The 26,126-nt window shown below is 47.8% G+C and overlaps 1 protein-coding gene across 1 annotated transcript in view; it reads right to left on the bottom strand.

The window, feature by feature from the left end:
• Window positions 1-24,100, bottom strand: part of LOC137419652 (uncharacterized) — a 320,348-nt gene extending 296,248 nt beyond the window's left edge. Inside the window, exon 1 of the mRNA XM_078770335.1 lies at window positions 23,950-24,100. Coding sequence (XP_078626461.1) covers window positions 23,950-24,079 — 130 coding nt within the window. The 5' untranslated portion in view covers window positions 24,080-24,100. The remainder of the gene's footprint in view (window positions 1-23,949) is intronic.
• Window positions 24,101-26,126: the final 2,026 nt, after the last annotated feature.

Genomic DNA, 26,126 nt, shown 5'->3' with positions numbered 1-26,126 from the left:
GGGGGGTTGGGGTGTGCGTATGGAGGGGGGGGGCGGATGTGTGTGTGTGTGTGTATGTGTGGAGGGGGGTGTGTGTGTGTGTGTTTGGGGTGGGGGTGGGCGGGGGGATGTGTGCATGTGTTTGTGTGAGTGTGTGTGTTTTCGGGGTGGGGGGGTGGGGGGATGTGTGTGTGTGTGTGTGTGTGTGTGTGTGTGTGTGTGTGTGTGTGTGTGTGTGTGTGTGTGTGTGTGTGTAGGGGGGGATGTGTGTGTGTGTGGGGGGGGGGGTCGGTGTGTGTATGTGTGTGTGTTTGGAGGGGTGTGCATGTGGGGGGAGGGGTGTGGGTGGGGGTAGGGGGGATGTGTGTGTGTGTGTGTGGTGTGTGTGTGTGTGTGTGTGTGTGTGTGTGTGTGTGTGTGTGTGTGTGTGTGTGTGTGTGTGTGTGTGTGTGTCGGGGTTGTGTCAAAGCATGTCCAATGAAAGTGGGGTTGTATCAAAAGTGAGGTTGTATCAAAAGTGGGGTTGTATCAAAAGTGGGGTTGTATCAAAAGTGGGGTTGTATCAAAAGTGGGGTTGTATCAAAAGTGAGGTTGTATCAAAAGTGGGGTTGTATCAAAAGTGGGTGCGAGTAAACCGGTCATCACTGCCAGCAGTTTTAAAGTGGCAGTTCTAGTTATTATATAGTACTAGGACGTGCCTGTACGTGGGTGCCCGTTCCTTGCCAAAAAAAAAAAAAAAAAAAAAATTGGTGTAGGGGTGTGTGTGTGTAAACATCCAAGGGCGTGCCCGTACGTGGGTGCAAAAAAAACATGCGTGCAAACAACAACAAAAAAAAACTTTGAAACCACGTGGCAGTAACGACCACAGAACCCCCCCCCCCTCTATTTACATGAATGGTTTGGTCCATTCGCAACGACCACAGAACCCCCCCCCCCCTCTATTTACATGAAATGGTTTGGTCCAAAGCGAACGGCTTGCGGAGTTTGGTAAAGAAATCGCCATAGCTCGGTAACTACTTGTCCGATTAATATGAAACCTTGAAAAGGCACATCCTCGGGTCCCCAGCAATATACCTGGCAAGTTTCAAGTATATCGGACCCGTGGTTGTCGAGAAACAGCGGTCACAGACAAACACACAAACACACAAACACACAGACACACAGAGATTACTGGAATTATAGATAGATTATGATATAGTCCGTATTATAATATTTATTAGCCGTATTATTTGACCAGCAAACTCTCCGGCGCGTGGCTGGGAGGTTGGCGATCGGAATTGCTAAGCAATCCATCAATCACGAGCTTAGTCGTGGTCGGCAGCCTCAAAGGACCTGGAGTTTGAGGGGGAGCGGGGTAATAAACTCCCCTTAGTATGTCAACAAACACAGGATCGGCAACAATACGTTTTTTGTCATCAATCAATTTTCCCAATATGGAATCTTAAAGACCGCTTGGCCTTCCAAGATGTTATTGCATTGTTAACAGTGAACATGCACTGAAGATGGGCCCCTCATATTTTAGCTGGGCGGCTTAGCTAAAAAATTCGGATCGATTGTGCCTTTTCCCTTAAAAGCATGAAACTTTTCACATGGCTAGAATACCTGAAAAGAAAGATTTTTAGTCCATGGGGCATCCCCAATTTCACCCCATATGGCGGCCATCCTGAAATCCAAGATGGCCATCATACAAGACCTATTTTGATGAATATCTCCATAATTAGAACAGATATCAAAATGGTTGAAGTGCCTATACCTACATTTTTAGGTCTAGGAATCCAATGGTAACATAAAATATTAAGCAGTATTTGGCGGCCATATGAAAATATTAATTTTGCATAGTATCATGCAAACTGGGAAAGCACATAAATACTCTTACCGGGTTGGCATTCTTCTGTGATTTAAAGCGTCTATGAAAGTAATTATTTTTTTAACGCCGATGCCAATTTTCTGGGTCAATGATCAAATGAAAACGTAGAATATTGGTTAATGTGTGGCATCACAAGATGGCCACCATCTAGGGACCATTTTTATTCACGTCGTATTATGTAATGCATCAGAGTATTGTAAGATATTCAGGCCTAGGTTTTGGTTCAGTGGTCAAGAAATCTCTGAAGCTGCACTTTCGTGACCAAATGCAATTTGTATTTATATTGTTAAGCTCATTTCAGATGCCCTTTGATGAACCTATTTTTGTTTTCTTTTTCTCTCATTTCAGGACAATCATCTGCTTCTGAGGTAACCATTACAAGTGTTACATATTTATGTGAATTACTATTCCGGGCTTTGCTTATCAATGTGTAGTCGATTAAAGGTTGTTGTGATTAAAGGGTCAGGAGCCCTTCTGAGAAAAAGGAGACCGGAAACGGAAGAAGAAAAGACACGAGGTCCTGGAGACGTGACGATTCTTCTTCTTCCTCCCCAAGCTCTGACGCGAGCAGTATCGATTGAGCAACGTAAGAGAATCGGCGTTTCAAAGCCCGTCTGGCGAGAGGAGTTACCGGGACGTGTAACTACCCTTTGACACGTCAAGTCACTGTGGGTTCGTGCACGGAACCAAGCAGCTGGCACGGTTCGCCTCGCCGTCTACAAGGCCGCGTACGGGTCGCACCTGGGGCCGCGCGCGCTGGGCAAGCCGCGTGTTGCTTTGCCTGCTTTACATTATCCGCTTTGCTTGGCCAGGAGGTGCGCGCTGCAGCCGTTGTTCCCGGTACGGGACGTGCCCAGTGAAAGCACGTCAGGAAGGGTCCGTTCAACCGCCCACGGGCGGAGATCGAACTACAGGAGTACGGAGACATTGTGAGAGACATTGACCACGGAGGGAGTCGGGAGTGGGGCTCACGTGAGGAATGTATAAGATGGCCATCTTAGAGTTAATGTAGATGAGTTTACATCTTTGCACTATTGATTGCTGATTGTTGATGGTTGATTGCTCGGGGAATATATCATTGATTATTCCGGATCCTTGGTGTGGGGTTTTTTTTTCTTGGTTGGAATTCATATTGATTGCGTTACGAAAGCGCATACAAAATAAAAAATATTTCTGGTGGAGTTCCTCTCACGGTCCGGGGGTCACCGAGACCAGGTAGTCACCGGGAGGACCACGTAACAGAATTGGGGGCTCGTCCAAATTACGATTTGCGGATTCGCAATTGGGTCTACGTCCGGGATATAAAATTGTATAAAATAATATTTTTATTAATTAAAATTTATTAATTAAGTATTAATTGGTAAATTTTGGGGGAAATTGGGGTAAAGTCTTGGGTGAAGGTTAACAGGCGTTAACGATAGGCACCATGGCGTTTGTGGCACAGAACTTTGCGGTAACCCCGAGTGAGGCACAGTTCCGAGCATTACTAAAGTCGGACCTCTTGAAATTGGCCAAACATTTTAACTTGGAGGTCCGAACTAATTTGAGGAAGGCAGAGTTGCAGACCACGGTGATACAGTCTATGGTGGGATTAGGAACATGGGACGAGTTAGCCTGGCAGTGGCTACCCGAAGAACCAGAAGACGTTGAGCTCCAGAAACTGGAGTTGCAATTACGGAGCCAGGAACGGATAAAAGAAGAAGAAAGGAAAGCAGAAAAGGAAAGAGCAGAAGAAGAAAGGAAAGCAGAAAAGGAAAGAGCAGAAGAAGAAAGGAAAGCAGAAGAGTGGAGAGAAGAGAAACAAGCAGAGGAAAGGAGAGTGGAACGAGAATTCCAGGAAAGGTTAGAAGGAAGAAAAGCAGAGGAGAGGAGAGCTGCAAGGGACCTCGAAGCAGAGGAGAGAAAAGCGGAAAGGGAATTAAAGGAACGTGACATGGAGATTCAGCAAGAAATTAAATTCAAGGAGCTGGAGTTAATGAGAGAACAGGGAGAGGGACCACCCTTGCTGATGGGGTCGACACCTAGCCAGAACACCTGGGATGTGGGCAGACATGTGAGGCTGGTTCCACCCTTCAGTGAAAAGGAAGTCGCTAAATTTTCTCCACACTTTGAGAAAGTGGCTCGACAGTTAAACTGGCCGGAGGAGGCCTGGACCATACTAGTACAAAGTGTGCTGGTGGGAAAAGCTCAAGAGATTTATTCGGCGCTACCAATGGACCAATGTGCAGATTATGAGGTATTGAAGAAGCACATCCTTAAAGCCTATGAGTTGGTTCCGGAAGCTTACCGGCAAAAATTCAAGAATGCCAGGAAGAGGGAGAGTGAGACCCATGTGGAGTTTGCCAGAGTGAAAGAAAACATGTTTGATTGGTGGTGTGAGTCAAAAGGAGTCGGGAAAGACTTCGAAACATTGCGTGACTTGATCCTGGTGGAGGAATTTCAACAGTGTGTCCACGAGGACATCAAAGTGTACCTGCAGGAAAAGAAAGTACCGAAGTTGTGGGACGCAGCCACCCTGGCAGATGATTATGCCTTAACCCACCGGATAGGGGTCCACGAACCTAACTCCTCGCCTAGATCTCCGCAGGGGAGGTGGGGAACAGCAGGTGCGGAGAACGACAATACATGGCGGCGGCCTCGAGAGGATTATGGGGACAACGCGGATACCCCACCTGTTCGAAATCAGAGGGCTGCGGGCCCAAGACAAACTTATTTTTCAGGGGGCCCGAGGCAGACCACGAGTTTTGCCTCCGGGCCTACTTGCGCTTTTTGCAAGAAACCTGGACACTTGATGTCCAGTTGTTACCTCATGAAAAGGGAAGACCCAGAGCGGAGTCCGACTAGTACAACTCCGAATGTGATGGCAAACGTAAGAAATCGCCCACAGAAGAGTTACCAACCATTTATTTATGAGGGGTTGGTCTCACTCAAGGGAGACTTGACTAACCCAAGACCAGTTAGGGTTTTGAGGGACACAGGACCCCATCAATCCTTAATGCTTGAAGGCATTTTGCCATTGTCAAAGAGTACAGCAACTGGTGATAGTGTTCGGTTACAAGGGATCGGTGGCTGTGTTTGTGCCCCACTTCATGTCATCCATTTGGAATCCGATTTGGTGTCAGGACCGGTCACCGTCGGTTTACAAGCCACGCTTCCTGTAGAGGGAGTATCTGTGATTATCGGGAATGATTTGGCCGGGGGGCAAATTTATGGTAACCCGAGGGTTGGTAAAGAGCACAGCAGGGAAAATAATACCCCACCAGCTCGGGATGGCGACAAAAGTTCCAAGTTATTTGTAGGGGGACTGAACTTCAACACAGAGGAAGAAGTTCTGACCTCTGTCTTCAACAGATATGGGCCGCTGGTGGAAGTGCGGGTGGTAAAAGACAGGGAAACGCAACGGTCAAGAGGGTTCGGCTTTGTCACGTTTGCAAGCACAAGAGACGCCAGGGAGGCAGAGAAGAATTGGAATGGTAAGGATTTGGAGGGTCGGACCATAACAGTAGGGAAGGCCTTTCGTAGGCGTTGAGAGGTCTGCAGAAGAGGACAACTTGGCAGTAGTTTTGGGGATGGCAGCAGCCGATATTACTATGGAGGCTCCCAGAGTTACGGCACCTCCCAAAAGAATGAATGTCAGAGCACTGGCCGAGAAAGAGACCGCCAGTTAGGTAACGGCTGGGACAAGGGGTCCCACCGTAACGGTTAGGAGTCTGGAGAAGTTGAAGCACTATATACGGGGGAGCCGCCGAGCCGGGGCTCCTACACGGACTAACCGTGAACTCCACATTCTTAAAGGCGTCCATGTAATGAACTTTCCTCCCCGGACTAACCGTGAACTCCACATTCCTTAAGGCGTCCATGAAGGGAATATTCCGCTGGGCCTCCCGAAAAAGTGCTATAGAGAGGTTTAAATTTGGGGGCTTTGGTCACCACCTCTTAACCGTCATTCAAGAGAAACTAGAAGTGGTTGACGCTTGGTCCAGAGGGAATTAATCTAGGGGATCGTGTGAAATTTTGTTGCTTTATTTTTAAGTGATGACTGTGCCCGGGGGGAACTGATGAGTTGGGGGGGGGGGGGGGTGTGTTATCTGGTTTGTTTATCCAAGTTGGCCGGCAAAGAAAGTTTTCGCTGGGTTCAAACTTTCTTTCTTGAAGGGGGGGAGTGTTACATATTTATGTGAATTACTATTCCGGGCTTTGCTTATCAATGTGTAGTCGATTAAAGGTTGTTGTGATTAAAGGGTCAGGAGCCCTTCTGAGAAAAAGGAGACCGGAAACGGAAGAAGAAAAGACACGAGGTCCTGGAGACGCGACGATTCTTCTTCTTCCTCGCCAAGCTCGGACGCGAGCGGTATCGATTGAGCAATGTAAGAGAATCGGCGTTTCAAAGCCCGTCTGGCGAGAGGAGTTACCGGGACGTGTAACTACCCTTTGACACGTCAAGTCACTGTGGGTTCGTGCATGGAACCAAGCAGCTGGCACGGTTCGCCTCGCCGTCTACAAGGCCGTGTACGGGTCGCACCTGGGGCCACGCGCGCTGGGCAAGCCGCGTGTTGCTTTGCCTGCTTTACATTATCCGCTTTGCTTGGCCAGGAGGTGCGCGCTGCAGCCGTTGTTCCCGGTACGGGACGTGCCCGGTGAAAGCACGTCAGGAAGGGTCCGTTCAACCGCCCACGGGCAGAGATCGAACTACAGGAGTACGGAGACATTGTGAGAGACATTGACCACGGAGGGAGTCGGGAGTGGGGCTCACGTGAGGAATGTATAAGATGGCCATCTTAGAGTTAATGTAGATGAGTTTACATCTTTGCACTATCGATTGCTGATTGTTGATGGTTGATTGCTCGGGGAATATATCATCGATTATTCCGGATCCTTGGTGTGGGGTTTTTTTTTCTTGGTTGGAATTCATATTGATTGCGTTACGAAAGCGCATACATAATAAATCTTTCTGGCGGAGTTCCTCTCATGGTCCGGGGGTCACCGAGACCAGGTAGTCACCGGGAGGACCACGTAACAGAAGTCATCACTGTGTCCGCCGTTGAGGATGTCAAAGCAGATGAAACTTGTAGACCCTTCACAGCCGCTTGCTGAACGGCATCGGGAGATTCAATGGGAGCTGTGCATTTTGTGCCAGGAGTCAACAGCTGAGGATGTTCAGCATCCAAAAAAACGAAACGGGGAAAAGGGTGAAACAGTGCTTGCTGGTTACAAAACAATGACTGCAAACCTCCGTGAGTTTAATAAAATCGGTCTACTACCAAGGACAATAAACGTTGATGCGTTAATGAAGGTGACGGTATTGAGGCAGCCCTTATTGCACATAATGGCTGTTGGCATAGGTCCTGCAGACTGAAGTATAACAATATGGAACTGGAACGTGCAAGGAAACGTTCTAAAGATAGACCTGCATTGGCTGATGATGCAGGCGAGGGTCCATCTGGTGTTTCTAAGCGCATTCGTCAGTCGACTTCTGCATTGTCAATTTGTGAAGACCTCTGCTTTTTCTGCCAGAAGTCATCTGGAAAAGACCAGCTTCATGATGTTTCCACATTCAAGACTGACAGACGTGTTCGGGAGTGTGCTGCACTTGTAGAAGACGATGACTTGCTAAGACGTCTCAGCGGTGGAGATATGATTGCACTGGAATCAAAATACCATGCGAAGTGCCTAGCATCTCTATATATCGTGCATCCACCATTCAAACAGAGCAAGCACCAGCAGACTATCGCGATAACATGCGCCACAGCACTGCATTTGCAGAACTTGTGACATTCATTGAAGAGAGCCGCTTTGAGGACCCCGCCACTGCTCCAGTATTTAAGCTAGCTGACCTTTCAAATCTGTATTCTTCACGGCTGGAACAACTGGGTATCAAGCATGAAAGCCGCATACATTCTACAAAGCTCAAGCAGAGAATTCTTTCCCGTTTTCCTGATATGAGAGCGACTAAAAAGGGCAGAGATGTTTTGTTAGTCTTTGATGAGGATATCGGGCATGCCTTAGCGAAGGTGTGTAAACAGGACAGTGATAGTGATGCAATCCACCTTGCTCGGGCAGCTGAAATCGTCCGCCGACAGTTGTTTGATAAGTGTAAGCCATTTGATGGTTCATTTTGTGGAACATGTCAGGAGGAATCTGTGCCTGATTTGCTGGTATCGCTAGTCAACATGATTCTAGGGCGTCCAAGTATTAAGGACCAGGCATTCCAACCTTCCAGTCCAGCTGCACTAAGCTTAGCACAGCTTCTTAAGTTCAATGCTGTAAAGCATGTCCGCAAGCAAAAGGATAAATCCACCTATGTAAGACACAGTCAGGAACGGGAAACCCCAGTGCCAATTTATGTTGGGTTGAAGTTGCATGCAGAAACTAGGAAAAGAGAGTTGGTCGAAAAGCTATCCCAACTTGGTGTCAGCATTTCGTATGATAGGGTTCTTCAGATATCTACCGAAATGGGGAATAGTGTTTGCCGGCTATACAGATTGGAACAGGTCGTGTGTCCACCTAAACTTAAGGGGAACCTGTTCACTACATCTGCCGTTGACAACATAGATGTCAATAAGAGCTCGACAACAGCAAAAGACCATTTCCATGGAACTGGCATCTCATTATTCCAGCATCCAAAGGAACATGATGAGGGTGCTGATCGTGGAAGAGCCATACTTGGTGGTGCTGTCGGCATGAAGAAACCTGAACCTTTGCCAAATTACTACACGAACGTACCACCTATTCAGAGGAGTGTAAAAGGATCTGTAGTTCCAGACATAGGTCTGAAGACCCTTGCACGGGAGAAACCGGATGAGAATGAGGACAAATGGCTCCGGAACGTAAGAGAACACATTGAAAACGACACTTCAACCTCCCGTGCAGAGAACATTTCCTGGGCTGCATACCATGCTCACAACCTGTCTCAGTCAACTCGACCAACATCTGTAATGGCTCTAATGCCGCTGTTTCATGAAAGTGCACACACTGTGGCCATGATAAAACACTCCATGGATGTCATTGGGAGTGCCGTGCAACATCTAAATCCAGGACAGACTCCTGTCATTGCCCTTGATCAACCATTATTTGCAATTGCAAAACAGATTCAATGGAAATGGCATGAGCAATATGGAGAGGACAGATTTGTTCTGCTATTCGGAGGATTGCACTTTGAAATGACTGCACTGAAGACATCGGGTGACTGGTTATCTGGAAGCGGCTGGGTAGAAGCATTGGTGCAAGCCAATATTGCCTCAGCGGGAAGTGCAGATTCTTTCCTGCGAGCTGCACATGTTTCACGCTCGCGCAATGCCCATCAGGTGACAGCTGCAGCCTTGCACATACTGCAGCATCAGGCATACAATGACTATGCAATAGAAGCTGAGACGAAACTTTCATTTACTGATTGGTGTGGCAAAATGACTAAGGAACACCCACAGTTCCAATACTGGAGTCTCACGATGGCATTGGAGAACAGCATCCTGACCTTTGTGCGCTCATTGAGGGAGGCTGACTTTGAAATGTACTTAGATGCTTTATGGGAGCTTCTTCCGTGGTTCTTTGCTCTTGACCATACGCACTATGCAAGATGGGTCACAGTCCATTTGCGTGATATGATGGACTTGCACAAGACACACCCTAAAGTTCTGGATAATTTCCGAGTTGGCATGTTCACGGTACAAAAGACCCAACGCAAATTTTCTTCAATTGCTACAGATCATGCACATGAACAGAACAATGCACGTATCAAGGGAGATGGAGGAGCTGTGGGTCTGCTGGACAATGCCCATGCTCTGCAAAGATGGATGGTTGCAGGTCCAGAGGTCTCAAGGGTGATTGATGAGTTTGAGACTGCACAGGAGCAACATGAAAGCAAAGCGCCATCACTGCATCATGATCAGAATAAAAGCACCCAGATGACCTTTGACAAACATGTCAGATCACTTGTATCAGTTATCGAGGAGCTAGGTAATCCATTTCTTGAAGAAACCGCTGACCTTTTGGTCCTTGACACAAAGGATATAGCAAGTGCATCAGTCGTACAAAGTGTGAAAGACGTGCAGAAAGTGGGAAAGGAGGCTCTGGAGTCATTTGTGCAAGAGAGGCTGATTGAACGCTCAAAGCCTTTGAATGATGTCGTCCCGTGCAAAAAGTTACCTCTGTTTGGCAGCTCATCAGTAACAGACCAGCTGACAGATAAACACAAGGTAGCCTCATTGAAGAGTGATGTTCAACTGTTTTCTCGCCTCTATATTGCCTGTCAAACCCGCGAGGGAAACCTGGATGAATTTTTCCATCATGAAAATCAATCTTTCCCTCCATCTCTGTCCAAGGATGGGAAGCTTCGACCTGGTACAAAGAGCAACGTTTTGGACTGCTTTGAGGAACTTTCACCATCAAGCACACAGATGCCAGAGGTGACATGTGTCATACTTGACGGGGCAGTAATTGTTCAAAAGCTAAAGCCCGATGTTGGCACAGTCAAAACATTTGGCGAATATGCCGAAAAGGTCTTCATCCCATTTGTTTTCTCACAGTACAAATCTGCAACCCGACTTGATCTGGTGTGGGACCGTTACCTACCTGACAGCCTTAAGAGCATGACCCGTGAAAAGCGTGGCAAGGGGGTTCGCCGACGAGTAGATACCTCAGTTGCAATTCCTGGACAGTGGCAGAACTTTCTTCGAGTTGATGAAAAGCGTGAACTCTTCAGCTTCCTTTCCAATGAAACAATTAAATCATTTGAAGACCAGCGCAAGGAGCTAGTTGTCACACTTGATACAGAGGTTCTTACTGCTCCACCACGCATTGATCTAGAATCACTCTCCCCGTGCACTCAGGAAGAGGCAGATGGTCGGATGTTCCTACATGCTGCTGATGCAACACAGAGAGGGCATAGTAAGGTCCTCATACAAACTGTGGACACAGATGTTGTCGTGCTTGCAGTTACAGCATCCCAGAAGCTTTCAGTGATGATATGGTTACAATTTGGGACAGGCAAGAACATGCGATTTATCTCTGCACATGATATAGCCACAGCTCTTGGCCCTGAGAAATCTAAAGCCCTCCCCATGTTTCATGCACTAACAGGGTGTGACACTTCTTCAGCGTTTAACGGGCGTGGAAAGGTAACTGCATGGAATGTGTGGGAATCATTCCCTGAGCTCAGAGGTACTAGCAGAAATTTGCCACCAGAGCACAGAGATAACTGAAACCTGCATGAACGTCATTGAGAGATTTGTTATTCTGTTGTATGATCGCACAAGTACTGCTACTGACATTAACATTGTACGAAAGAAACTGTTTGCAAAGAAGGGCAGACCTGTGGAATCAATTCCACCAACACATGATGCCCTTGTGCAGCACGTAAAGCGGGCAGTATACCAAGGCGCACTATGCTGGGGACAAGCATTGCATGCTAAGCCTGATCTACCAAGCCCCACTGAATGGGGTTGGCAAAAAACGTCTGCTGGCCAGTTCAAACCAATATGGACAACACTTCCAGAGGCTGCAAAGATCTGCAATGAACTTGTTAAGTGTGGGTGCAAAAAAGGATGTACTGGTCGTTGCCGGTGTAAGAAAGCTGCACTTCCCTGTACTTCTCTCTGCGCATGTGATGGAGAATGCAGCAAAGACTAGAAAACCACAAGATGGCACAGTTACAGTCTGGGATGTCATAGACACTTTTAATCACTGAAGAATGCCAACCTGTTAAGAGTATTTATATGCATTCCCAGTATGCATGATACTATGCAAAATTAATATTTTCATGTGACTGCTTAATATTTTATGTTACCATTGGATTCCTAGACCCTAAAAATGTAGGTGTAGGCACTGCAACCATTGAGATAGCTGTTCTAATTATGGAGATATTCATCAAAACAGGTCTGTTATGGCGGCCATCTTGGATTTCAAGATGGCTGCCATTTACTATTGAATATTTTATGTTGCCATTGGATTCCTAGACCCTAAAAATGTAGGTATAGGCACTTCAATCATTTTGATATCTGTTCTAATTATGGAGATATTCATCAAAAAAAGGTCTTGTATGATGGCCATCTTGAATTTCAAGATGGCCGCCATATGGGGTGAAATTGGAGATGCCCCCTGGACTAAAAATCTTTATTTTGGGGTATTCTAGCCATGTGCGAAGTTTCATGCTTTTAAAGGAAAAGGCACAATTCATCATTTAAGCAGCCCCACTATTTGGTTATTGTCCTCGACCTAATGTTTTCAGGTTTGACGCAACTAACAAAAATGATGTACCTTTTTTATATACCCGTATACACCTTTTTGATTTTAACTCCAGCAACTTTCCTCCGATTTTCATGATGTTGAGTTTTTTGGATAGATTGTAGATGGGGACACATTTTCTTCATTTACACTCTATTCATAAATATTGAAGGTCAAGGTCATATGGTGGCCAAATAAATTTGGCTGTCATTGGATTGCAGGCCAAAGGTAAGTTGTGGGCGATCGCACACATCTAGTTTTGGGACGTTGGTGGCTCAAACCCCAGTCGAGCCAAACCAAAATATTTTTAAAATGGTCGGTGCTGCTTAACATACCCAATACAGGTGTATGGTTTCCCTCTTTTGTCATTCCAGGTGTGGTTCACAAATCTGCTTTCATCGTCCGTACAATAAAAATCGCGATATTTTGGATCACTGGAAACTTGGTGCATCTGCAGGTGCCTCCGTTATGAAGCTTTGAGAGCACGAGGTAAAGCAGAACTTCCCCATGAGCAACTCTTGTCCCCCTTTTATATGAGGAACACCCCAATGAGCAATGCCATATGTTTACCTCCACCACCAAAAGTGGGCGGAGGTTATGTTTTCACCCCTGCCTGTCTGTGAACAGGATATCTCAAAATGTTATTGATAGATTCTGCTGAAACCTTGCGGGGTTGATCTTACGGTTTTTCGAAGCTGTCCCACTCTTCACGCACGCTTGAAGTTAAGTAATTGTTAACAATTGTATTTTTGTCGAAACTGTATTTATCTTACGTGTGTGTATCTATAGTGCGTCCCTTGGAAGATTATCGGTGTTAATCTTTCATACCTGCATAGAGTGGTCGAGTATTTCATGCCGCGTTATATTGCGGCCTTGTTCTTTCAGCTTCCTACCTGGAGGCTTTGTTTTCTCTCAGCGGTCGATTGTGGTCCTTCCACTCTCGTTCTCTCAGTTTTTTCCTAGTCTTTTCACTCCATACTTCCTTGTTTAAAATCTTAACTCAAAAAAAACAAAAACATTTCCTTCTCTGTTCTTTTCTTTCGTTCGTTCTTCGACCACGTGTTTCACCCCCATTTCACGCCATTCCCCAGATCTGTTTTGCCCTGTTCCTTTTGCTGACACCTTTTGCCCTGTTCACGTGACTCGTGGTTGTCCCTCTCGGCCCTCTCCCCATTCGTATTTTTGTGAATAGAAGATTGTTCTTCTTCACGGTTCTATTTAAATATGTTTAAACTTTCCCCTGCAGTGTTTTATTCAGTGGTATATTACAACACGCTCTTTTTCTTCCTATTTAAAAGACTTTTTTCAATTTCCTCTCCAACCCATTCCACTTCAAAAAAAAAATCAATCTCTTATAATTCTAAATCACAACATGCTCTAAATTCACATTCATTCCACCCCTCCTCTATCGTTCTTAAATGGATCGCTAACTTGAAAATCACAATAAATCCAATTTGTTATAAATGTTCGTCTTTCATCAATCATCCACTTTCTAAACTCCACCCTTGCCCCTCCCCTCCAAATCTCCCCCCTTGCCCCTCCCTTCCCAAACTCCCCCCTTGCCCCTCCCCTCCTAAACTTCCCCATACCCCCTCCCCTTCAAAACTCCCCCCCAACCTCTCCCCTTCAAATCTCCCCCCCCCCCCTGCCATCCCTCTCCAATTCTCCCCCCTCCCACCTCCTTCTCTAAGCTGCCTCCTCCCGGCTTCATCTCCCTTCTATCTCATACCTCAAACTCCCCCAAACTTCTACTTTCCTTTGCCACCCCTCAAAGAACCCCTCACTGTGCCTCATCCCACCACCATCAAACCTTTTGTCCTCATCCTTCCCTTTCTTGTAACTCTTCTGTAATCTCTGACATACTATCAACTGCTCTTCCTACCTCCCCCTCTCATCCTTCACCTGCCCCTACCCCTCCCCTCCCCTCTCCTGCACCCGATGCTCCGCCTCTCTCCTCATTAACGATATGGACCTCAAACATCCGGGGCCTTCGCTCAAACCTGATTGATCTCTCCATTCAGGTTGCTTCTGACAATCCCGACTTGATCTGCTTAACAGAAACTGTAGTGAAATCGTATTAATGCTGAACCCAGGTGATGCTCGCTGCTCGCTGACACGGCTAGGGGGGCGCGGCTATAAGACCCGATGTAGCCGCTGCTCTTGGCGACTTCTCCTGTGACATGTTACATTGAATAGTAGACTCGCTAACGGTACGTACCGCATAGAATATTACGCTTGCTTTCATTGAACTATATTATGGATTGACCTATGAGATGCCAAACCTTATTTCTATTGCATCCCTGTATTTGCAGAATGATGTCAAAGGTCTTAATGGAATTAAACCAACAGATGGACTAAAGTTGTGGTCCTGAATGATTTACACAACACTTAATTCCATTAAAATCTACGGACATGGCGGGAAGCAAGATGCTGGCGGTTTTGCAATTCTGCGCCGACCCGCAAGCCCCGGATGCTGGTTTGCGACTGACTCACTGGTTGAAAACTTTGGAGAATCAGTTCGCTGACCAGGACACCGAGCCGACAGCTGCCGCGAAGCTAGCAGCGCTCCAGTCCAGAGTCGACTACAAGGTGTACAACAGTATTGCGCGATGTGCGACGTACGACCTCGCTGTTGCGGAGCTCAAGCGATTGTACATAAAGCAAAAGAGCGTGATATATGCTCGGCATTTGCTATCATCAAGACGCCAGCAACCAAACGAGTCGATGGATCACTATGCCCAGGAGCTCCGGCAACTCCTGCTAGACAGCACCCAAGAGCCACGGACTCACGAGCAGGTTCAAGATGACCTTCTCCTAGACGCTTTCGTCTCCGGAGTCTCCTCTCAGGACCTCAGGCTCAAGCTCTTGGAGAAGACCGACCTGACCTTTAGGGCGGCTCTAGAACAAGGAAAAGTATACACCGAAGCGCGGCTGCAGTCGAACGACTATGATCGCACGCGCCTCTTGGCGGGGACCTTGCTACACGCACGGCCGGAGAGTGCTACCATTGACGAACCGGGAGCGGACCCGCTCGCGGCCCTCCAGGTAGCCCCGGCGGAGGATCCGGGGATCCTGACGGCTGCCGCTACGGTCAGACCCAAGGCCTTACGCGGAGCCACATGCTACTTCTGTGGGGGTCAACGACATCCCCGGCCAGTGTGTCCAGCTCGGGATGCAATATGCCATATGTGCTCGCAAAAGGGGCACTATGCAAAAGTGTGCCGGAAAACCGCACGCGGTTCGCGGCCGCGCGCGACCTTGAATGGGCTTATTGCAGAGCCTATGGGCCGAGCATGGAACACGGCGCCTTACCCGGCTTTGATGGGCAGTGCCCCTCCTTGCGGGCCCCTGGTCACCCAATCGACCTTGGCAAGAGACACTGGACAGCCACAACAGTCTCATCCTCAATCGGACACGGAACGTGCGTCCTTGACAAGACTCCGGGCAACGCGAGGGACTTTGGGGCCTCGCCAAACCCCGGCGGTACGTACACGCTACGTCTCTCAAGAGCGTACAGCATCCTCTGGGGGCGACACGCGTTTGGTACAAAACAAACTACGGAGGCCCATACTCGACAAACGGCGATTTTGAATGGCAAGACTACGGAGGCCCATACTCATCAAATGGCGATTTTGAATGGCAAGATGGCGGAATGCATGGGAAGGCTCTCTGACAGCTTTAACGGATGCCCCATGCACAACGAATACTCCGGCAATGACCGCAACACTGCTGATTGCATGGGAACGCTCCCTGACAACTTATACGAAACTCCACGGGCACCCTCTGACGCCCGGAAAACTGCGGCTGGCATAGGACCCACCCGCAAGGTGCGACCGACTCACTCGGGAGGTACGGTCCCACTCCCAGCAGGCTCGACCGGCCTGGCTCAAGCCGTTATTCCCCTCATGGTCGATGGCCATTGTGTGCAGGCCTTGGTGGATACAGGGTCTATGGATAGTTTTATCGATCAGTGACTAGTGCACAGGCATGGTTGGCGGGTCATGGGGACTACGAGACGGATCTTCATGGCTTCCCAGGGACTTCGGCTCAGCACGAAAGGGGGAATGTCGATTGAAACTCGTGATAAAGTGACGGGTTTTCCCAGATGTACACCTCATGGTCTTACCTGCTTCATGTGCTGACATTCTGTGAGGACACGATTTCCTTAAGCGACATGGACGACTGAAAATGGAGTTTGGTGGGCCAGACATGCTTGCTGTTGGTGGGACTGACACGCTTGCTGTGTGTGCCCTAGCAAAAATGGAAATCCAGCCACTTTCGCTGTTCCCCAATCTAACCTCCGACTGTACACCTGTAGCGGTAAAATCACGGTGCTACTCTTGAGCAGACATGCAATTCATTGCGGGAGAGACGGCTCAGCTCTTGAAAGATGGCATCATAGAACCCAGCCGGTCGCCATGGCGGGCCCAGGTATTAGTGGTGCGAAGCGACGCACACCGCAGATGCATGGTAATCGACTATTCCCAAACGATTAACCATTTTACACAGCTGGATGCCTACCCCCTTCCGGGGATGGACGCGCTGGTGCGACAGGTGGCCCAGTACTCGGTCTACAGCACTCTCGATCTCCGTAGTGTGTATCATCAGATCCCTATCTCTAGGTCAGATCGTATCTATACCGCTTTTGAGTCGGGGCAACGGTTGTACCAGTTTATTCGATTGCCTTTTGGGGTGACGAACGGGGTCGCCTATTTCCAGAGGGCCATGGATGACCTCATTGCGAGGGAGAACTTGACCGATGTTTTTGTCTATCTAGACAATCTTACGGTTTGTGGGTATGACCAAGGGCACCACGATGCTGATCTGAAGCGCTTCCTCAAGGTCGCGCAGAGGTATCGCTTAACCATGAACGAGGCTAAGTGTCAATACTCCCTACGCAAGATAGATCTTCTGGGGTACACCGTGACCCATGGCTCAGTCGCTCCGGATAAGGAGCGTCTGCGACCTCTGCTCGACATGGCCCCTCCCAGCAATCGGGCATCCCTGAAGCGCGCTCTCGGGCTATTCGCCCATTACTCTAAGTGGGTCCAAAATTTCTCCGCGAAACTTCACCCCCTTGTGGCCTGCGACACATTCCCTCTGTGTCCGGCCACTTTGGCGGCCTTTGGAGGCCTTAAGGCCGACATCGCCAGTGCCGCTGTGGCGACGATCGACGATCGCGGATCTTTCGTCCTAGAAAGTGATGCCTCGGATCATGCTATAGCGGCGACCCTCTCCCAAGGTGGGCGCCCGGTGGCTTTCTTTTCACGGACTCTTACCTCCGCTGAGCGGAGACATTCGTCCGTCGAAAAGGAAGCGTACACGATCGTCGAGTCGATTCGGCGATGGCGCCCGTACTTACTCGGATGATGCTTTCAAATCATCACGGACCAGCAAAGTGTTGCGTTCATGTACGACACCTTACACGCCCAGTGCATTAAGAATGAGAAAATCACTCGCTGGCGTATAGAGCTTGCCGACTTCTGCTACACTATCAAATACCACCCGGGGAAGGATAACCAGGTCGCCAACGCCTTATCGAGACCGGTTAAGTGCGCGGGTATCGTCACTCTGGAGGGCCTACGCGCTTTGCACGAAACTGCAGGGCATCCGGGCGTGACGCGTTTCGCTCATTTTGTGCGACGCGGCAATCTACCGTACTTGATTGACGATATCCGCCGTATCTGTCGCGACTGCGCTATCTGCGCAGAAATCAAACCACGTTTCTATAACCCTCCCATGGGGACGCTGGTTTGGGCTACGAGGCCGTGGGAAAGATTGGTGATGGATTTCAAGGGCCCGTTGCCGGTGTCGAGTAACTCTCGCTATCTGCTCACTATCGTCGATGAGTACTCGCGATTTCCTTTTGCTTATACGTGCGTGGATATGACGGCTGCCACGGTAATGCGATGCCTGCAGAATTTGTTCTCCATGTTTGGGTACCCGGCCTACGTGCATACTGATCGGGGTGCGGTCTTTTTGTCTCAGGACGGGCGAGGCTACTTGCTCCAAAATAACGTCGCTTCTAGTTATACCACGCCGTACAGACCCCAAGCGAATGGGCAGATCGAACGCTTCAACGGCATTATATGGAGGGCCGTCATGCTCAACCTCCGGACCCTCGGCCGGGGCCTCGATAAATGGGCTTGGTCGCTACCTGCGGCGCTGAACTTGATTAGGGCTCTCCTATGTACGGCCACCAACCAGACTCCCCACGAGAGACTTTTCCACCACCCGAGGAGCTCGGGGTGTATCCGGTCATTACCCAGTTGGCTCGCTGAGCCCGGGCCGGCCTATCTCAAATGGGCGGTCCGCACGAGCAAGTACGACCCCTTAGTGGACAAAGTGCAGATACTCCAGGCTAATCCCGAGCATGCACGTGTGATGATGGCAGATGGGCGTGAGTCCACTGTCTCCGTATGCCATCTTGCCCCATGCGCGGTCACCGACCCTTATAAGGAATCGGACGAGCCAATCTATGAGACTATGGACTCTTCCGACACTTCCGTCACTGAACGTCTGCCGGCCCTCTCTTCGCCACAGCCACCCTTGCCTGAAGGCTTGGCGGTACCCCCTTCGTCACCTGACTCTGGCAGCTACTCTGACGTCGGGGTCTCTGGGTTACGTGATGCCGTGCCCGGGGAATTTCGGACACGTGCTGGCAGGGAAATTCGCCGTCCGGACCGGTACGGTTGGGCCGACTGATACCATAATTTCGCACCCTGTTAATGCTGACGCCTCGCTCGATTCTAGCCGCACGGCAGTGTAATTCTAACGGTGGGGAGAATGTAGTGAAATCGTATTAATGCTGAACCCAGGTGATGCTCGCTGCTCGCTGACACCGCTAGGGGGGCGTGGCTATAAGACCCGATGCAGCCGCTGCTCTTGGCGACTTCTCCTGTGACATGTTACATTGACTAGTAGCCTCGCTAACGGTACGTACCGCATATAATATTACGCCTGCTTTCATTGAACTATATTATGGATTGACCTATGTGATGCCAAACCTTATTTCTATTGCATCCCTGTATTTGCAGAATGATGTCAAAGGTCTTAATGGAATTAAACCAACCGATGGACTAAAGTTGTGGTCTTGAATGATTTCCACAACAGAAACTTTCCTCCTTCAAGATGTCTCTGATTCCTTAATATCTCTTCTTGGTTACTTCCTCCTCCGGTAAGAAAGACTTGAGCCTCGTCCTGGTGGTGGGGTTGCTATTTTTATCAAAAACTCTCTTCCTCACTCTCCTTGCACTGCCCTCTCTCCAACCCGCACCCAGGAGTACCTCTCGCGACGGCTTCCTCTCCGCTCCCACCTTTTGTTCATATGTGTTCTGTACCGTCCTCCAAACAGTGATGACTCCATTTGCATGTCGCTGTCTGACAACATGGACCAACTTCGATCAACTCATCCCAACTCTCTCTTCCTCATATGTGGCGACTTCAACTGTCATCATGCCAGCTGGCTGGGTGTGGGTTCCTCTCTCACCAGCCATGGCACCTCAGCAAAGGACTTCTTTGACTCATTGGGACTGACACAATCTGTCAATTTCCCGACCGGGATCTCAGTCAATGGAGTATCTTCTCTTCTTGACTTGGTTATGACAAACTTCCCTGCAAATGTCTGCTGCTCTTCTTCTGCTGCTCCAATCGGTTCTTCTGATCATGTGCTTGTTAAAGTGGACATTTCTCTGGCCATTCTCAGAGAGCCTCCTCAGCGTCGACTAGTCTGGCATTTCACTCAGGCCGACTGGCATGGGCTGCAAGCAGCCATCAATCATCTGGACTGGTCTCCCATCTCTACTGCCTCTGACATCAATTCTTCCTGGAAATTCTTCCAAAGCAAACTGCTCTCTCTCATGCACAGATTTATCCCATCTCGTCTTCAGTTGTCTTACCCTTCCTCCCGTCCATGGTACACTGAATCTTGTGGTGAGGCACTTGCCCTGAAACAACTTGCCTTTGCCTCTTGGAAGGCAAATCCAACTGAAGGCAATCTCAGTTCCTTCCACCAAGCTCGGAACAAGTGTGTGTCTACCCTCAGGAGTGCCAGGAAGCACTATCTCTCCACACTCAAGAATGAACTCTCAAACCTGTCTCCTTCCTCCAAATCTTGGTGGCATCTGGTCAAAAGGAAAACTGTTCAGCCTGGTGGAGGTAGGTTTGGCCGTTCTAGTCGTTATTGTATCTCGGGAACTATATCTGGTCGCAATGATTTGTCTACTATATTCACGCTTGATGGGATAGACAGGGAGTACATGAGTATTTCATCCTTGTTTTCAATGATCGCTTTTGGGTTGTGAGTACATGATTACCTCAGGCACCGAAGTTGGGCGAGGTTGTGTTTTCACCCCTGTGTGTTTGTGTCTGTGAACATGATATCTAAAAAACTTTTTTGGAATAAATTTGTTGGACAAGTTAGCTGTTTGACAAGGATGAATAAATTCGATTACGGTGAATATCTGAATTGGAGATTGACCTGTGGCAATATTGACCAATGCCATCCAATATGATGAGAGCATGAGGGCCGATGACCGATATAATGCCGATATATGCATCTGATTAAATAATTTAATGATAAAAAATTATAATTACACAAAATTGTTGAACTTAAATCAACAAATTTATTTAACACGATATATTATTCACTCAAAAACAGAAAAGTACATTGCACTTGCAAACAGCAGCATTTTTTTTGTTTTGTATACAAGATCGAGGCTCATGCAAGAGCCAACATCAATCACAAAAAAACGGACATACAAAACATACAATAAAGGGAGCGTGAGACAAGATGGGGAGAGAGAGGAAACCACACAAGTACAACAGCAGAGAACAGGGACATCGGAAGATCTTTGGGAGGGAGAGGACTTTGGGGGAGGAGGCATGGGAAGGCGGGAGTGGGGGGTATAAATTGGGGATAGGAGAGGTATAAAATGCATGGACCCTGCAAGAACTTCCAGGAAAGAAAGAAGTCGGTATTTCAAAAAATGGAACTGAGGTGAATTAACGGGGGTAGAAGAGAACAATGTTTTGGATGGGGGGTAGATAACACATGGTGGTGAACAGCTGTTTTAAAGACCTGGAGGGAGGAGTGGGATTGAAGAGAGTGAGGGAGTTTGTTCCAGAGGTGGGAGTAAAGAGGAATGAAGGAGTGAAGGTGAGCAGAGGCTTGATTTTGGCAATTTCTCCAGAAGAGGGTTGCTGGCAGATCTTGTGTGCACAGACAGAAGCTGGAGGAGCTCGGCCGGATAGGAGTCGGTAGAAGACAGAAAGACCACCTACCTACCTGCGGTGAGTGAGTGAAAGGCCCTCTGAGTTAGCTTCATCGCGGGAGATTCCAATGATTCGGAAAGCTTTGGTTTCAACAGCGTGAAGACGAGCTGGGTGTGCGGCAGGAGCATCAGCCCAGAAGGGGGGGGGCAGTATTCCATTGAGCTGCGGATGAAAGCCTTGTATGTGGTGAGGAGCTCAGGTGTGCCAAGAAAGGACTTCGCACGACGGAGGATACCCAGTCGGCGCCAGGCTTTGGAGGCCAGCTTGGAAATGTGGTTTTCCCAGGAAAGCTCATGGCATATAGTGAGACCCAAAAGCTTGAGTGACAGAACTTCTGGGAGAGGATTGTTCAGAAAGTAGATGGGAGGGTTGTCCAGTCAGTCTTTTCAGAGAGACATAGTTGGAGTGTGAGATTTGTGTGAGATCAGGATTGAAAGACATGTTCCACTTGTTTGACCAGTCTGTGATTTTGTCCAGGTCTGCAGAGAGTGAGGAGGCTGCAGACTGCCGATCTGAGGGATGAGGAATGGAGTAGCAGAGAGTGGAGTCATCAGCAAAGTGATAGAGAGGATTTTCAAGAGAGTCGGAGAGATCATTGATGAAGACCAGAAAAAGCACAGGGCCCAGAACACTGCCTCGGGGAACTCCAGCCTGAACAGGAAGAGGAGATGAGAGAACCCCATTCTGGGCCACACGTTGACTAAGACTCGAGAGGAAGTCCGCCAGCCATGCGTGGAGATTTCCATGGATACCAAAGGAGGAGAGTTTGGTGAGCAGTGCGGGGTGCCAGACCATATCGAAGGCACGTGATATGTTGAGGGAGACAGCTCTAATTTTCTGTTTGGCATTGAGGACCTCCAATCCTCCATCCATTGTTGAGACAGCAGAAGAAATTTTATTTCTGCTGCTGATTTTATTATTTTGTTTGTTATATCATTCAAGAGATGATGATGTTAATTTATTTTAATTGAAGAGGTTAATGTATGTTGTAATTCTTACCATTAAAATTACATTTAGACTGTAAAAGATGGCGTTTAGCACATTTCTTGTGTGGGTATCAATCTTGCATCAAATCGTGAATTCCATACTGTATGCAGAAATATAAGCATCGTTTCAACCTCCTGGCAAAAATGTCGGGGAAAAAATGTGGGCGCGTGCTTCATCGGGGCCCATTGTGATATCATTTCATGGGGCCCAAAATCCTTGGCGGCACCCCTGGGCCGCGGCCTCATGCAGGGTTCAGGGGGGCCAGGGGAGGGGCGTAAATGTAAATGTGTACCATGTAGCGCCACCTGGTGATGGCGGCAGAGGGTTTTATAATTTCGTTTTTTTTTTTTTACCTGGCCAACACTGAGATTAAAGCACTTTTTGCGTGGGAAAATTTTTTCTCCTTCCCCTCCCACCCCCACCCTCCCCCAAAACGGAGGTGCCTGTCAAAGCTACCCTCTCCGCCATCCCCACCCCCCCTCCCAAAAAATGTTTGTGTAGTATATATTTCCCCTCACCTCCCACTTCCACTTCCACTCCTCGCACCTCCCTCTCCTTCCCCTGCCGGGAACTCCTGCTGGTCAACTCCAAATGGATGAGGTGTGTGTGTGTGTGTGTGTTACTTTTTGTGTATTTATTATATACGTCTATTAATTAATTACTGACTATTCAAATATACCTTTTAACGCTTTAGACTGCTGAAACCCCTTTGACCTTGGAAGCCCCTTTAATCCTTGAGGATTTAAAAGACCCAGATGACTCAAAAGTCCTCAAGGACCTAAAAAGTCTTTCACCCAAAAGTCCCTGATGACCCAAAGAGACCCAAAACCCCAGATGACCCAAAAGTCCTTAATGACCCAAAAGACCCAAACATCCCCAAAGACCCAAAAGAACTAAAAGTCCTTGATGACCCAAAAAACCCCAAAATCCCCAAGGACCCAAAAAGTCTTTGATGACCCAAAAGGCCCAGATGACCAAAAAAGTCCCCAAGGACCCAAACGGCCAAAACGTCCCCAAGGACCCAGGTGATCCAAAAGTCCCTAAGGGCTCAAAAATCCTTGACCCAAAATACCCAAAAGTCCCCAAGGACCCCAAAGTGCCTGATGACCCAAAAATTCCGAAGGACCCAACAGTCCCAAAAGTCCTCAATGACCCAAAAGTCCACAAAGACCCAAAACGTCCTTTTTGACCCAAAACGTCCTTTTTGACCCAAAAAGTGCCTGATAACCCAAAAGACACAAAAAGTCCTTGATGACCCAAAAAACCAAAAAGTCCCCAAGGTGCAACTTGTAGGTATGTTAAAAGGCCATGAAAATCAATGAAAATTTGGTGCAACGGACCAATGGGCCCCCGAGTATAATGAAGCGAGTGTGAGACAAAATCCCATCGCTTGTTGGTGCGGCAACATAACTTTTACTCAACATGACCTCTGACCTTTGACCGCAAAATGTAATCAGTTCACCTTTACCTCATTACACATACCTGCACCATGTTTTACATAGGTCCCTTCAGCCGTTCTCAAGTCATCGCGGACAGACGGACAAACCGAATACAAAATGGCTTCAGCGACATCATCGGCAGAGATGTAAAATTTATCATGAACTTCCGCAGTTCCCACGACTCACCATTCCCCGGGTCGTTTTCAGTCGAATCCTCCATCCTGATCTGCAGGACTCCACCAAGTCCTCCGGTCTCCTCACCACATCCGATCACGAAGCTCCGTTCCGATCCTCGCCCCGCACGGCACGCCTCCATGTACCGACATAGCTCGACGTACGTGGTGAAGGTGAACTTCCGTGCGGCCAAAGAACACAGTCGATCCCTCACCGGAGCGGGTTCGGCTCGGGCACAGAGAGCTCCGAAGATCTCGATCCCCAGAACAGTGATGGCGGCTCTGAGAGACTCCTCCGACAGACCCTGGATCTTCAGCCACGTCGGGACAAGACCGAGGCCGCGCCGAGCGCTCGAATAATCCATTATCGTCCAACAACATGCACGAAGAGATTCACAAGAAATAAATCACGTGGTGTTGTTGTTGTTTTTTGGCCATCGCTCGAAGTGGATGATTTACACGAAAACCAGAGATTCTCAACAGATGGGTCGTGAACCATCAGTGGGCCCCAAGACGCAACTTTATGGTCCGCGGAGATCCAACCAACCTGAGAAGGCAGTTATATTTGTTTACGTCACGTGTGTTCGTAAAATTTACATCACGAAAAAAAGTTATAATAATGTTATTATATTAATTTGTGATTGGAATGATGCTGTTTGGAATTAAAATATCGAGAGATCGAGTTGAAAGGAGAATTAAGAAATGACGTGAAGGTTTCCACTTGTGACATTCGCCGATTCGGTATTTGAGTTTCGCCATTGAACGTATTTTGGTTGATCGAAGGTGCATCATCAAAGGTTGATCAAAGGTGCATCATCAAAGGTTGATTGAAGGTGCACCAATTTCAATGGTTGCTAGGAGACAGGGCAGCATGTCGAATGAAACAAACATAATCATAAGACTTTTAACAAACAAACAAAAAAATAGCTATTTTGGGGGGCAACCCCTCAGTAGAACCCTCAGGGTCTGAAGGTATAATTGTACATCACGAGTGATGTACGGAATGTTGTGGTTAAGTTCCATCAGAATTGTATGTGTAGTTTCTGAGAAGAAAGCAAATACCTATTTGGGGGGGGGGGGGGGGTGGTGGCTAACTTTTGGGTCTCACTATCTGACATGATCTTTCCTGGGAAAACCACATTTCCAAGCTGGCCTCCAAAGCCACTGGGCATCCTCCATCATGCGAAGTCCTTCCTTGGCACACCTGAGCTCCTCACCACATACAGGTCTTTCATCCGCGGCTCAATGGAATACTGCTCTCCCTCAACAACATAAAATGTTTTGATGCTGTTAACAAACTTGAGTTGCAACATACCAAATATCATTTGTGCCAAGTTTGGTCACAATCCCATCAGCGGTTTCGGAGAAGACGTTGCAACTGTTTACGGACTGACGCGCCATCACAGAAGCTCTCCGGGACAACGTTCCAGGTGAGCTAAAAACATGAGAACTGTACATGTGTAAAAGGTTAAGAAATATACACAAAGAATTAAGTTAAGCACCCCCCCCGTTTTTTTACAACCTCGCACATTACAAGTTTGTTGTCGTCAAAACAGTGTAATATACCCATGATATTGCTATATTTTCTGGAGAAGTGATATTATGATCACATAAAAACATAACAATCATGCCGTTTTCAATATTTTATTCTGAATAATTTAAGGTGAAATTTTTTGGGAATTTTAGGCATATTTTCACCTCAATTTAAGTATGGAGCTATAGGTCCATCACGGACAGTGTGGATGACGTTTATGTTTTCTAACGTACAGTCATTGTTCTGAGAAGACCTCTAGCGATCTTTGCGTCAATAACGTGTGTAGGACCCACGTGATCGGATCACTGACTCAACCAATCACTTTTTTTCACTTTGATCACTCAATTTCATCAATGGATAATTGCTAATGTCATACCAATCATTATTTGATCTCACATACCTTAGAATATATGCCAATGTATACATATACACAAAGAATATATATTAGGGGGTGCTTACCTTAATTCGTTGTGTAGGGGTGCTTAACTTAATTCTTTGTGTATAGATTTATTGTCTTAGAATGTCACAAAATGTACTTAATATTGTCAAGTCCACGGCTGATGAGAACCAGCCTTGGACGGATAGTCAGTCGGTCGGTCTTTACGCCGAGGCCATCAAGCCGAAAATTGGCGGAACTTTTTGGCACACGCGGGACG

This window comes from Myxine glutinosa, chromosome 1 (assembly GCF_964187855.1).
Source record: "Myxine glutinosa chromosome 1, kmMyxGlut1.1, whole genome shotgun sequence".
In the NCBI taxonomy this organism is placed as follows: domain Eukaryota; kingdom Metazoa; phylum Chordata; class Myxini; order Myxiniformes; family Myxinidae; genus Myxine; species Myxine glutinosa.
The sequence above is the reverse complement of the archived record's forward strand: the minus strand, read 5'-3'. Positions and strand labels throughout refer to the sequence as shown.